Consider the following 15,417-nt stretch of genomic DNA (forward strand, 5'->3'; position numbering starts at 1 on the left):
AAAATATACACTGCCATCTAGTGTTAACCAACAATTTTAACTGAGAACTTAAAAGTAAGGTTTTCTTGGTACCAAGCATCAGAATAATTATTTTAGTATATTCCAGAATAATACAAATGAAATGCACTTAAAAGTATAAAACTTCCCCCCACGTTAAGTATAAGCAGACAATGCATCAGGGATTCAGATTCACCTGGGTTTTAATTATTTTTCTCTGTTGAATAATTTATGTGAACCATTTCCATTTTTGCATATATTGACAAAGTTCTTTAAAAAGTTGAGGATTTCTTTTATATTATTAACTTTGTGAGAGGAAGGCTTCTGAAATACAAACACCCCTTATTTTATAAAGATGACATCCCAAAAAGATGCTCCTAATTTCATCTCTGTCAAATCTAACTTTCCCATTAATTTACACAATACCTTTGAAGATGAGTCCCGCAGTAAGACGCCACCTTAAAGCCAGGCGTGAACGGAGCTGCGGGAAGACCAGCAGACAAGACAGCTGGACCGCAACGCGCCTGTGTCTGGGCACAGCTGGAGTCCATTCCAGAAACCACTTTGCAAGTTTTGGTCAAAATGCTTTCTCTCTTTTTAAAAATCAAAACCTCTTTCCAAATGGTATTTTAGATGACTCAAATCATTCCTTCACCTGTTCGATAAATGTTTATGAGTGAGAAGCTGTGTTTTTCACCTCAGCATGTTTCACAGCAGGGCAGACACTGTCTGCAGGGTGTTTCAATCCTTTTGCATTTGAATTTTCTTCCTTCCTTTTTTACCTAGGTAACTCCTACTCTTTCAGATCTCAGCTCAAGTGTCACTTCTTCAAGGATACTTTCCCTGACAAGGCTGAATTCCTCAAAAGCTATTTGTACTCTATTTCTGCCGTACCTGTCACATCTGCAGTGTTACCTGTTTGCATGAATCCTTTAACAGCTCCACAAAGGCAAGGACAACCATGTTTGCCTTTGCTCACTGTTTTATACTCCACGCCTAGCATGGTGTGCAGCACATGGTAGGCACTCAATAATGTCTGCAGAATGAATGAACTGATGAGTGAATCAACTGTGAAACATGCAGAGACGAGTAAGATAGTTTCTCATTTCAAGAAACTTGATGGAACAGATTACGGACAAACTACTGTACCAGGCACATCTGAGAAATACCAAAAGAAAAGCACAGAAAAGGAGCTGTCAGAGTTCAAAGGCAGGGGAGATGGCTTTTGGATAGGAAGGTGGAGCCAGAACAGCCTCTGTGAGAAGGTGGTGGTGGGAAGTGGGTCTTTTAGAAAGGAAGCATGTGAACATGTGACATGTACAGACTGGAGTCAAGAGCAACAGGCCAAGCAGACAGTGTGATTAGAGGCCTGGAGGTGGAACAAATGTCTGTTCTGAATGCAGCTACAGGGCACGTGAAGGGCGAGAGAGGATGGAAGAGTGGATGAAGTCAGTGAAAAGTCTTGCTTATCTAGGAAGTACAGATGGGTCACATCCTGTAGTCAGAGGAGGGATCTGAGGAGGGGAAGCATGTGATCACATCCAGGGTGACAAGGACAGGGTGACAGCTGTGCCTTTAAGACAGATGGGGAGGGGGGGCAACAAGGAGCAGGGAGTTGAGAACCAGGAGATCAGGCCAGTGACAAAGACTGCATGACACACTCTCCAGGGAAGGAAGGAGTGGGCCGAGCGGTGTGTGGAGACTGTGCTGCTTGCATGCACTGAGCAGGCAGGACAGTGGCAACAGGGAACTAAGGGCACGCACTGTAGTCCATGGCACACACTGAGGAACTGTTGGCATAGTGGAGAGAGAGAACTGTGACAATGTGCCGGAGTGTGTGGTGGGGAAGGGCGTGGAGTCCGCGGTCAGACCGCCGAGCCCTGGCTCAGCAGCTCACCAGCTGTGTCTGCAGCAGGTCACTCCATCTCTACACTCCATTTCCTACTGTCACGCAGGCTTAAGAGCAGTGTCTCCCACCTGCGGCTGCTGTGAGGACCGATTAAGACAAAATATTAATTAGTGCTTATCAGAGTACCTAACGTGGAGGAGGCTTTGAGATGGACAGAGAAGGGGGTAGGTAGATAGGTAATGACGGACAGAAATTTTTTTCTAAGCAAAGTCGAGACAAATAAGACAAAAGGGCCCCAAACACAACACTGGAGTTCTTATGGGGTAGATGAAGGACAAAGAGGCAACACGAGGAGTGTGAGCGGAGCCCAGAGATGCTGTAATGGAGGTTAAGGGAGCAGGAAATTCCAAGAAACTCACGGTGATCAACAGGGCAAAGGCTGGAGCAAAGAAGAAGAACTGAGAAGGCCATGCATGTTCACCAGCATTGTCACTAGGGAAAGACAAGTGTAACACAGTGAGATACCCTTGCACACTTTCTTATCATGGTTAAAATGAAAGACTAGCCACACCAAATGCTGGCAAGGGTATGGAGCAACTGCAGGAGGATAAAACAGTAAAGCCGCTTTGGAAAATTGATTGGTAGTTTAGTTTGAAGCTAGGCACACACCTACTACTACTATATGCATGACCTGGCAATTTCACTTCTAGGTACTTATTCAAGGGAAATGAATACATATGTCCACAAAAAGACTCATAGAGATGCTACTCATAGCAGCTTTATTCGTGGTAGCCCTAAACTGGAAACAACCCAATATTCTCTATTCGATAAATGGATAAACATATGGTGGTCATTTCACACAATGGAATATTACAAATAATAGATAAAGCAATAAAAAGGAACAAACTACTGTACACACAAAAACATGGATGAACCTCAAAAAGATGTCTAGTGAAAGAAGGTAGACACACAGGAGTGTGTACCATATGATTCCACATATATTCAGGTTTGAGGAAAAGGCACCGGATTTGGTGACTGGGAAGTCGCCACAGATGAGCTCCAGGAGAAAAGTTTCAGAAGTGAAGGAACCCGAGCCAGACTTGACACTGAGTAGGCTACTGAGTAGAAACTGGACTTAGCTCCCAGGAGGAATGTCCCCATGAGTTACATTAGGGGATGAATAAAAAGATTCATCAAAAGTGCCCTAAGGGGCCAGGCACAGAGGCTCACGCCTGTAATCCTAGCACTCTGGGAGGCCGAGGTGGGAGGATCGCTTGAGCTCAGGAGTTTGAGCCCAGCCTGAGCAAGAGCAAGACCCTGTCTCTACTAAAAACAGAAAAAATTATCTGGGCATGGTGGCACATGCCCATAGTCCCAGCTACTCGGGAGGCTGAGGCAGGAGGATCACTGGAGCCCAGGAGTTTGAGGTTGCTGTGAGCTAGGCTAACGCCATGGCACTCACCTGGGCCACAGAGTGAGACTCTGTCTCAAAAAAAAAAAAAAAAAGCGCCCTAAGAAATGAAAGCCATGCCAACATGCCCAAGTGGGCTTGTGGCTGTCTCTAGCAAGTGTCAAAAGGCCCAGAAGGACAGAAAGAGATGGCCATCAGAATTAAGGACTGGGAATTGGCAAGGAAGACGTGACCTAGTGACATGAGGGTGAGGACTGAAAAATCCTCATGAGAACATCACTACAACAACAAAACTGGTGTCACAGGCTGAGACAATGAGATATAGGCAAAAATAGCTAGCAGAGCCATGAAAACTTAATTCCTCCACAAGTTCAGGTGATACAAATATATGGGTCCCTAACTTCATACACTGCTCTAGTCAGTATTCATGGAGTGAACTTCATTTGATAGGAAATAATGGTACACAGAGAGGTACAAGCAAACTAGAAGATATTGCTGCTGTGATGTCATGACTTTGAAGACACAGAGTATTCTTCCACTGCCAAACCAATCTTCCCCATTACAACTCCAAGTTATTAAGTAAAAAGTAAAGACAAAAAGCTCAGAAGAAATATAGGCATGGAACAGAACACAGCCACCAAAGTCATGGTAAAAAATGTACACTTACCTATAAGCATTAATATAATCTTTCCTGTGTTCCAGAAGAAAATCTCTCAGTTTGCCAATGTGAGATATCTAAAATTCAAAAAAAAAGCAATCAGTTTATATAGATAGATATGTTATACTCATGTGATGAATTTTAAATTAACAGAGAATGGAATGCAGGTTGCAGAAAGATTTTGAAGCTACAACTGAGCAACTTAATTTTATACTCTTGCACAGTCACCAACTTGTTAATATTGCTGGGCCTTGGTGTTATTGATGGCTCCTTCTACCTCTGATTATCCTGATCTATAACATTATGAATAGATGATCTCTAAAGAACTTAGAGATTAAATGAGATAATGCATGTCTGGTAATTACACAGGACGTGCTCAGTAAGGTCAATTCCTTTCTTTATGTGTCTTACATCAAAAATTTTACAGACAAGTTTTCCTTCTTCCACATGGTCTAGGGGACTGAGTCTAAGGCTGAAGCCATCAGCTTTATAAACACGGCACATGCAGAGCAGCAGAGTTAAAAAAAAAAAATTCAGGGAGCAACTGATTATCCCTACACAGCAAATTCCCATCTTCCCTATGGCCTGCATCCATGGATGAGCACAAAAAATCTGAAGACACAGGTACAAAGCACTGTACTTGTGATGGCTCATTCCTAGTACAATAAAACCCTACTCTAAAGCACCTTCCACGTGTTAAGTACCATACATGAAGCTAGGGATTCAAAAATAAAAAAATAAAATAAAGAGGAAGGAATAAAACCTCAGATCATAGTTAACAGGGACAAAAGTACTTCCAGAGGAGACAGTACTAACTAGCAGTGGCCTGCTCCTGTCCTCTGGCCACTGCTCCCTCTGGCTTCCTACTCGAGCCCTTTGTGCTCATTCCAAACATGTGGTGCCAGCCTTGAAAACTTTGCTGAACTTTCATCTCTTCATAAAAGTTTTTCTGTCAAGGCCAACACAGGCTGATTTTTACTCTTGCTATAAACTTAAAAGGACTTCTGCATACCACCCACTTGGCACTCAATTATTCATGTCCATGTACTCTGACTTAACTGTATTTTTTTTTTTCTTTGAGACGGAGTCTCACTATGTCACCCCAATTGGAGTGCAGTGGCGTCAGCCTAGCTCACTGCAACCTCAAATTCCTGGGCTTATGTGATCCTCCTGCCCCAGCCTCCCGAGTAGCTGAGACTACAGGCATGCGCCACCACTCCTGGCTGATTTTTTCTATTTTTAGTAGAGACGAGGTCTTGCTCTTGCTCAGGCTGGTCTCGAACTCCTGGGCTCAAGCAATCCTCCCACCTCGGCCTCCCAGAGTGCTAGGATTACAGGCGTGAGACACCGTGCCCGGCCTTGACTTAACTTTTATATACATGCTTCTTTGTCAGTGGCATTTTGAACTACGCAAGGAGGGGCTGTCCAGCTTTCCCTACAGTTCTAAGCACAGGAAGCACAAATGGTAATCAATAAACAATTGCAGAATGAGTACCTGCCTAAACACAAAATAGTGTTTATCACCAAAGAAACATTCAGGTTTGTCTGGAGATAGATCAGTAAGGGTTCAGTTAAATTTCCCACATAGTCTGGACTATTATTATAAATGCAATTCAGAAAAACACCCTAAGGCATTTTAAGAGCATAAACAAAAGAAAAAAGATTAAGTATGGCCACGATATATTTATTTAATACATAACAATAATTGAGAGTCTCCCCTATATCCCTGGCACTGGTAGGCACTTTCACATGCTCAGTCTCTTTCTCTCTCTCTCTCTCCCTGACAGCCCTGCCATGGGCATGAATTATCAGTGTTCTCAGTAACCAGCTTGGGAAAGCGAACCTTGCAGAAGCTAAGTGCCCTGTCTAAGGTTACATATTTAGTACATGAGCTCAGATTTAAGCTCAGGACTGTCTGAGTCCAAATTCAGCATGTTTCCAGTACACCACAGCTGTCTTCCTCACATTCTTGTTCCTATTTTCCACTTAACCTACATCATGAAATTGGACTTTTAAGTCTGTTGAGAAAAAAAAAATTTTTTTTGAGACAGAGTCTCACTCTTTTGCCGGGGCTAGAGTGCCGTGGCGTCAGCCAAGCTCACAGCAACCTCAAACTCCCAGGCTCAAGCGATCCTCCTGCCTCAGCCTCCCGAGTAGCTAGGACTACAGGCATACACCACCATGCCTGGCTAATTTTTTCTATATATATTTTTAGTTGTCCAGATAATTTCTTTCTATTTTTAGTAGAGACAGGGTCTCGCTCTTGCTCAGGCTGGTCTCGAACTCCTGACCTTGAGCGATCCTCCCACCTCAGCCTCCCAGAGTGCTAGGATTACAGGTGTGAGCCACCGTACCCGGCAGAGAAAAATTTTAAAAGATGTGCAAGCAAGGCGTTTATTGCATCACATACAAGATTTGATCAAGTTACTCTTCTGTTTCAAAACCTTCAATGGTTTCCATCTCCTTACCCCAACCCTTACCTACCAGGGGTCACAGACTCAGCTGCCCTTAGGGGACATGTAAACAGTATAAGCCACTAAAGCAGAGGAAGTGGATGGGTAGAATACATTTGGCTGTGGTGAATTCTGGTTTTAAAATACACTGCAGCCAAAGGAGGCAGCTTTGCAGGCTGATTTGAAAAAGGGCAGCCAATGCATCATTGCAGGATCTAACCAATGGGAATAAGTCCTAACTCCCAAATACAGCACTCAAGCTGTAGTTTGAGCTTCATAATTCAGCCCCAAAAGCCCTGCCACACTCCCCTCAGGCTTTAGGCTCCAAGTCCCAAGGCCTCCAGTCACCTGCACACTCATGGTTCTCCTTGTCCCTGGAATGTCCTACCCACCATTCCCTCCAGGTCAAATTCTTCCTTCTCATTCAAGATTCTCCTTTCCTTCTTACCCATTCCACACTCTTAGCCACAGCCAGATCCCATTCCCTCATAAAATGCTGCACATGCATCTATTTTAGCACCTACTCCTTCTTGATGACCACAAGGACTAGTTCACAGACTGATTTCCCTTCACCAGACTGCAATCCCCTAGAGGGTAGAGAGTCCTCTCTCTTTTCCCAGAGCATGGAAAGACACAGTTCCTGGTGCAAAGCAGAGCCTCACAACTTTTATTAAATATTGAATAAATAGTGGGTCTTGAATAATCCCAGAAGGATTACACTTGCTGTGGTGGGCAGAATGATGCCTTCCTCGCCCCATTCCCCCTCTGCATCTCCTGCCAGCTATCCAACTCCTAATTCCTGGAGCTTGTGAATATGTTAGGTCACATGGCAAGGGGGAATTAACGTAGCAGATGAATTAAGGTTGCTGATCAGATGACCTTAAAATAGGGAGATTATCCTGGGTTACTCAGGTCGGCCCAACATAATCACAAAGGTCCTTAAATGTAGAGGGCGGAGGCAGAAGAGAGAGTCAGGGTGACGCAGTTTGAGAAAGGCTCAGGCCAACATGGCTGGATGTGAAGGTGGAGGAAGGGAGCCGAGGAATGTGGGCAGCCTCCAGAATCTGGAGAGGGCAAGGTAATGGATCTGCCCTGGAGCCTCCAGAAGAGAACAGACCTGCCAACACCTTGATTTTTTTTTTTTTTTTTGAGACAGAGTCTCACTTTGTTGCCCGGGCTAGAGTGAGTGCCATGGCGTCAGCCTAGCTCACAGCAACCTCAAACTCCTGGGCTTAAGCGATCCTCCTGCCTCAGCCTCCCGAGTAGCTGGGTCTACAGGCATGCACCACCATGCTCGGCTAATATTTTCTATATATATTTTTAGTTGTCCAGATAATTTATTTCTATTTTTAGTAGAGACGGGGTCTCGCTCAGGCTGGTCTCAAACTCCTGACCTTGAGCGATCCACCCGCCTCGGCCTCCCAGAGGGCTAGGATTACAGGCGTGAGCCACCGCGCCCGGCCCAACACCTTGATTTTAAGCCCAGTGAGTCCCATTTTGGACACCTGACTTACAGAACTGTAAAATAATAAATCTGTGTTGCTTTAAGCCACAGGTTTGTGGTAATTTGTTACAGCAGCAAAAAGAAACTAATATTCCTTGTAAGAGCCTTAATATCCACAGCAGTTTTTTTTAGAAGTCATAAAGTTTTCCATAAAAAGTTTTTAAAAGTCCAGGGGAATCTACTACACAGGCTAGATCCAGCTGCCTACCCCCACTTTTAGCTCACGCTGTCTGTAAGGGTAGAATGGGCCTGGGGCTGAGTGCCAAGAGCAAGCAGACCCCTCAGGCAGCTCACAAGAACATAATTACAAGACTTTCCTTAAAGTCTAACAAAGGTGATCCCAACTTCACATCCCCTGTAATGGCAAATTTCTATAAAATGAGTTTATTAAAACAGAGTAAAGCCTGTTCAGGATTAAATGGAATTCTTCAGAAATTAAGAGGTGTTAATTATTGCCTTAATAAATAACAGTATAATAACTCAATACTTAACACAAGCACAATGTATAAAATCATATTTCAAATGCCAAGAATGAAAATAAAGGAATAATAAGATTTCTTTAAACATTTGAGAGTTCTGAAATTTCTATTAATTCCTAAAAAAAAATAACAAACCTATAGCAATGAAAAAAATTCAATAGGTCTGCCTATGATTTATCTAAATCGGCATACTTAAGTCTCCCAATAACATTTTATGGTAAGATTATCTTTGTGAAGAATGATGCGACAGTCAGGTGACATGACTAACCATCATCTTTATAAAGATTCTCAGCCAGGCTCTGATCTGTTTACTGTCAGGCTTAGTCTTATTTTTGTGAATAAATTGCCAAAGACAGTATATTATAGTTCATACAATTCTGGCATGCCCCTCACATTTTGAAAATTTTGAAGTTAAGTAGTCATAGGCTTTGGATTTTTAATGTTTCTATAATATATATAGTGCTAATTTTTAAAGAGTTATTTATGTGATAAAGTAGGAATATGCATATACCTACAGAGAATGAAAATGCCTCTTACTTCTAAAAAGAGAAAGGCCATTCCAGTATAAAGTTTGATTAAAAAAAAAGAGTAAAATAAGTGAATTTGCCCTTTAAGATCTAAAACTAGTTCTAATTTCTTACAGTCTTGATCCCACCAAAAGTATTGGGAAGGGGTATAGGGAAAAGGGCATGAGAGGAAGGAAGAGATCCCTGGTGAAGTCTCTGAGGGACCAGGTAGGCGACAAGACGTAACGGCTAAAAAGAGGAGTGGTTTCGGGGTCAAACGTATGTTGTGAGGCATCTCACAGGCCTGGACAGCAGAAGGGACACACCATCCTCACTGCTCCATACCTTTGTGACTGCTCTTCCTCTGCCTGGAAGCCTTTAATACACTCAAAGAAGCCCTGCTTGTCCTCCCAGGTTCTGCTTAAATGGCACTTCCTCTATGAAGCCTTCACATTATCTATAAACTCCCTCAGTACTTTATAGATACTTGTTCGCTTTTTCTGTATTACATGAGAAGTGTTTATCTGTGACCCCCACTAGACTTCTGTTAAGTTCCTTGAAGTCAGCATCTCTGTCCTATTCATTTTTGTATCTCAGTTGTGCCTGTATGTTGGAAAGGGCTAAAGTGATTGAGGGTGGGAGGGAGAAAGGAGGGAAAAGGAAATCCAACAGAAAAGGCTTCAAGATCTGATAAACCCCGATGTACTAGTTGTATCAAAAAGGTATCAAAGGCATCACACATCCTGCACTTAGGTAACTGAGTGAATAGAAAAATGAAGAAGGACAAGCCAGCTATTTGTGCAAATAAATAGTTCTCCTAGAAAAGTCAGTAAGGTACATTCAGAAGGCACAGAATCACCAAAATCTACTGAGACTGGGCAACCTAATGTGCTTCACAAGAAGATCATCTGTTCCCCACGGAGTGGATAACCTGCCTTCTGACTGATACCTGCCATGGAAAAGAGCTGCTACCAGTCAGCTATGGTTTGATCATACGGCCATATTGTCTTAATTATGTCTCTGCCAGAGAGGGTGGGTATGGATAAAGAATAGAGGATCCTATATTTCTATCATAAACTGTAGTTTAAAACAAGAATTGAACTGTAGCCAAAAGAGAAAAGGAAAAACGGAAAGGAATGCAATATTTATTTAATGTCTTCTTTGTGCTAGTAAGTGGGTTATTTTATTTAATTCTGACAACAATCTGTGGAAATAGTTATTTTTCTTAGTGGAAAGAAACCAAAGTTCTGAGAGGAGACATTACCAACAGAGCTGGAACTGGAAGCCCTAATTATGCTGAACTGGCACGGGCTCCCTCAGCACTGGTAAACTAAGGAGTACGTTCTCTAGTTTCATTTGACATTAAAGTCATTTTAATGTCCACTGTATATTATTGTTATTTTACTGGTTAGAGAATCTCCCACTTAATACTTAATGATATTAAGGAATTAAAATGAATTTTCTTAGGCATGATAATGATATTATATATTATGATTATGTTTTTTTTAAAGAATCTTTATCTTTTACAGAGATGTACTGAACAATTTACAAATGAATTATATTAATAAAATACCTGGGATTTGCTTCAAAGTAATAAAGAGGTTGGGAGGGAACAGAAGAAACAGGATTAGTCATGAGTTGATAATGGTTAAGGATGGGTATGTGCATACATGGGGGTTCCTTACATTATTCTGTATAATTTAGTATATATTTAAAATTTTCCATAATAAAAATGTGGGTTTTTTTTGTTTTTTAACAATAAACACCAAGCTTAGTTTATTACAAATGTGCCAGGCAAGGGAGACAATGACCAAATGAAATCAGTCAAATGAACCAATAAAATGTTATTTTTAAAAATCTCGGCCAGGCACATTGGCTCATGCCTATAATTCTAGCACTCTGGGAGGCCGAGGCAGGAGGATCACTTGAGGCCAGGAGTTTGAAACCAGTCTGAGCAAGAGGGAGACCCTGTCTCTACAAAAAAATTAGAAAAATTAGCCAGGCGTGGTAATGTGTGCCTGTACTCCCAGCTACTCAGGAGGCTGAGGCAGGAGGATCGCTTGAGCCCAGGAGCTTGAGGTTGCTAGCCCAGAGTGAGACATTGTCTTTAAAAAAAACCAAAGAACCTCCTCCTATTTAGTACTTTCTTCTAATAGCAGATTTTCTGCTATTAAACTGGTAATAACTCACACTTAAACCAACAACTAAATCCCAACGATCTCTGGCTACTTTGTTTCTAAGTACTTGCAATCTGCTTAAATTCCATTTTACAGGATCAATGCTGCTTAAAAAAATCAACAACAACAAAAACTTCGTTGAGAGCTTACTCTGAGCCAGGCAGAATTCCAAGAGCTACATGTGCATTGGCTCATCTATTTCTCCCAGCAACCCCTAGAATGTAGTATTAGCATGTCTGTTCTATAGATGAGAAAACTGAGTCAGAGAGAGGATAAGTAATTTCCTCAGCAACACATGGGTTGACCTGGATTAAGCTCAACCACTATAACTATGAGGCTTGAGTTCTTAACCAGCAAAGTTAAACACATCTTTCTGGCAGGTCACAATTATAGTTTTCTAGGACTAAACTCACAAGGAGGATGCCTGGAAATTGAGAAAAGCAAACCAAGTAAGCAATATCAACTATCAACCTGTCCTCTTCTTCTTGTATTATATCTATATTCAACCATGTACTACACACTTGATTTTGTCCAGTACAGATCAGTACTTACCAAGCACCAGCCACGTGTGTCCCAGGCAGTACACAACTGCTTAACATGTGCTCTGTTACTCCTACCCCCATAACAATTCTATGAATTAGACCAATGGTCCCCAAACTTTTTGCACCAGGGAATGGTTTCATGGAAGACAATTTTTCCACGGATCAGGGTGGAGGGGATGGTTTCGGTATGATTCAAGCACATTACATTTATTGTGCAGTCAAACCTCTGTACTAATGATAATCTGTATTCGCAGCTGCTCTCCAATGCTAGCATCACCACCTCAGCTCCACCTCGGATCATCAGGCATCAGATTCTCATAAGGAGCTGCAACCTAGATCCCTCCCATGCGCAGTTTACAGCAGGGTTTGTGCACTTACCAGAATCTAATGCTGCTGCTGATCCGACAGGAAGTGGTCAGGCGGTGATGCGAGCAATGAGGACCGGCTGTAAATACAGACAGAGCTTCACTCGATTGCCCACCACTCATCTCCTGCTGTGTGGCCTGGTTCCTAACAAGCCACAGACCTGTACCAGTCCTTGGCCCAGGGGTCAGAGACCACAGAATTGGACAACACCTCTCCCCCTACACAAATACACTTAAGCATGGAAACTGAGGCCTAGGCAAGGTCACAGGCTAATACATGGCAGAACTGGGACTGATCATAGACCTGTATGACTCAAAGGCTATGTTATTTATTCTACACTATACTGTCAAAAGACTAATAAACTATTAATACTAATAGTTGGCTTAACTACGTTTGAGTTTTTCTTCATAGAAATATAAGCTAGGTTTCATGTGAGAGTATTTGTGCATGTTAATTTTAAAAAAGTTTTTTAACTACCCTAGATACAGGAAGATCTGCAAGAAAGGTATGTTTTCACTGACGGTGTCTGCTCGGAAGCTGGCTGCTGTTCCCCGTGTTCGTGACACGGGAGGCTCAGAACTGGTGAGGGCAGAGGAATATTGACAGGAAGGTCCACAAACATGAGCAGGGACTAAGGATGGTTGGCAGGACTGGCAGTGTGACGGTGACCAGCTCATCCGAGTGTCAGTCGTCAAGCCACCTCAAAACATGGTTTGAACAAGTAACTAAACCAGCGTCTAGGATTAGTTTCTCCCCATCCACCCTTTAGCTTAGGATAGGGTACAGGGCAGAGGAGAAACTCTGGGCAAAAGACTGTGTGGGATTTGGGTGAACCAGCACAGACAAGAGGAAGATGGCTGAGAAACCCAGGGAGTTGGCCACAATTCTTGAGTTCTAACCCCTGCTTGGCCACTTCCTATGAAGGAAATCCTTACCCCCCACCCCTATGCCTTGACTCATATTCCTGGCCTATCTCCCAGCCTTTACTCATTCTTCTCAGAGGGGAGAAGAGTGACTTACCTGATTCGTGACTTGGAGAAGGGAATGAGCGTGCCGCCCTGTGCTCTCCTCTTTTCAGATCAGCCAGCAGAGGGCACGCTCTGACCCATGCTCCACCCATATTTGGCCATAAATCTAAAGCCAGGCTCTCCACTTGGCTTTTCCTTGCTCTGACTCCTGTATTTTTCTTTCAGGTAGTTCCAAAACTCGGCTGGGAGGAAAGAGGTATATTTTATAAGTTCCCCTAAACTTTTAACCTTTGCTAGCTGAAATTTTGAACAAGATGCTGAATCTCCCTGGGCTTTACTACAAAGGGAGGGGGATAAAAACTATTTTTAAAAAATAGTAGTAGCATAAGTTAATAGGCAACTTTTATTGAATACTACATACTATGGTACCGATCCAAATGCTATGCATCCATTTATCTCCTTTACTTTTCCTAGCAACCCTTTGGGGTAGGTACCATTATTATCCAATTTTACAGATGAGAAGACAGTAAGGTAACACATTCCATATAAACGGTTCAAAATAAATGGAAAACTGTCTGGTGTATCCCAAACCAAGCACCTGTGGGCCTTCAGCCCCCACAACTGTACCCACAAAGGTGACTCTGCTGTCTCAGCTGAGCACGTTAAGTTTCTGAGGGTCCCATTTCCCAGAAGTGTAGATGGGACATATTGAGACCTAACTTGGTCTGGTGAAAGGGACTGTCTAACAGCCACACTCCAGGATCAGTCAGGATCTCACTGCTTCACTAGGCTAATACTTAACCAAACAAGTTATTTAACTCCATTCCAGAACTACAAGCATTTATATGACTCCTCCCTTTCTTTCTGCAAAGATAAATCAAGTTTACTTTTAACTGGCTATATTTTAATAAGGCTAATTCACCAAATCACCAAGACATTGAAATTCTCCACACAACTCATCTACCATGAAAGCAAATTGATTATAAAACAGTAGCAGTGTGGTCCCTATATTAGATGCATTTGATAAGGAATAAGAAGGGTCTCTTATATTACCTGTCTTTGCACATATAAAGATTTTGCTAGGAAAGACCAAACAACAACAACAAAAAATCCCAATATGTCAACCTGTGAGATCTGGTCCTATGGGTGAATTTATACCGTTGACATGGACTCAACACCAGGGACTACTGACACGGATAGTTCTCCCACAAACACATCGTTGAATGGGGAAGAACTGAGGCAAAACCAAAGTTGCTCAAAGCATGTACATCATGATCAATTTATGTGGAACATACGAAATGCACACCTAATGCAGCACACATATACAGCAAGGAGTCTGAAAGACTGCTCATCAAAATACTGACAGTTGTCTGTGTGGTAAGATTTGGAGACTTTGCTTTCTTAACACCTTTTGCACTTTAAAAATTTTCTATAATTAGTATGTATGATCTCTGTAATCAGACAAAACATGTTTTTAAACAAACCAACAAAAAAGGGTGAATGTTCCCATATATTCCTTGGCTAAAAAACTGCACATCAACTTCCCCATGACCTCACTGCCTTCTCCAGATCCACTTCCCAATCCGAAGCATCCCCTCCTGACACACCCTGCTCAGGAGACTGCTCGGGTGTCTCACCTCCTAAAAGTCTTCTCTGAGGCTTCCAGGCCAGGTTAAGGATCCCTCTTGCACGCATATCTCTTTCAGATGTCACCGTCTTGTTTAGAATTGTTTTCATGTCTATCTGATGTAAGCTGCTCAGGCATATGCCTGATGGCCCTAGCCCAAAGTGGCTCCTCAATAATTATTTAATGCTCCAAATTGAATTGATTTTCTACCTCCTTCAAGAATTAGAAATAGGGTAAAATAAGCTCCAAACATAGTAAGGCAGCGATATACTTCCCACTGTCCACTAGACGGCAACACAAGTATTATAGCAGCAGTCATAACAGGACCTCTTTCAAAAATATCACTATTTTTTTTCCCAAGGGCTTTTAAAATTTCTCTGGTTCTTTTTGATCTGAAATCAAAGGTCTAATAAAGGTTCACTATTCTATGCAGGCTGAAGATGAAATGACATTGTTTTTAAACATACATGTGCACTTTGGATGAGACTAGGAAGATTTTAAAATACTGCACTCTGGGCAGATTCAGACACAAAGAGCGCTGGGGAGCACGGCTGCCAGCTGCCATCCCAGGCGGCAGGCCCAGCTTTCTTCTTCATGTGTCACCCACAGAACAGCCTTGCTAGCTGCTCCTTCATGGGTGTTTTGTAAATTATCAAAAGCAAGATAAACTGTAAAACAAAAACCCTGGTACAAAATGGTGGGATTCTTCTCAAAGAACGACTGCATTTTAACTGTAGGGAGAGTTCAAAGCTGTTGACAAGTGTCCTTTGCTGATCACAGCAGAGGTCTGGCTTGCAACACCCCCTCCCTTCCCAGGACTACAGAAATTCTGTTCTGCTGCACCAACACTTCCAACAAAGACCTGATTGATTATGAAACA

General features: G+C 42.4%; 1 protein-coding gene across 2 annotated transcripts in view; it reads right to left on the bottom strand.

Annotated features, from left to right (window-relative positions):
- The window catches only part of STX18 (syntaxin 18), a 123,642-nt gene that overhangs the window by 48,415 nt on the left and 59,810 nt on the right, over positions 1-15,417 (bottom strand). For both annotated transcript variants that reach the window (XM_045529062.1, XM_045529063.1), the window contains exon 2: positions 3,925-3,992. In XM_045529062.1, the coding sequence (XP_045385018.1) occupies positions 3,925-3,992 (68 nt within the window). The remainder of the gene's footprint in view (positions 1-3,924; positions 3,993-15,417) is intronic.

Source organism: Lemur catta, chromosome 17 (genome assembly GCF_020740605.2).
Source record: "Lemur catta isolate mLemCat1 chromosome 17, mLemCat1.pri, whole genome shotgun sequence".
NCBI lineage: Eukaryota > Metazoa > Chordata > Mammalia > Primates > Lemuridae > Lemur > Lemur catta.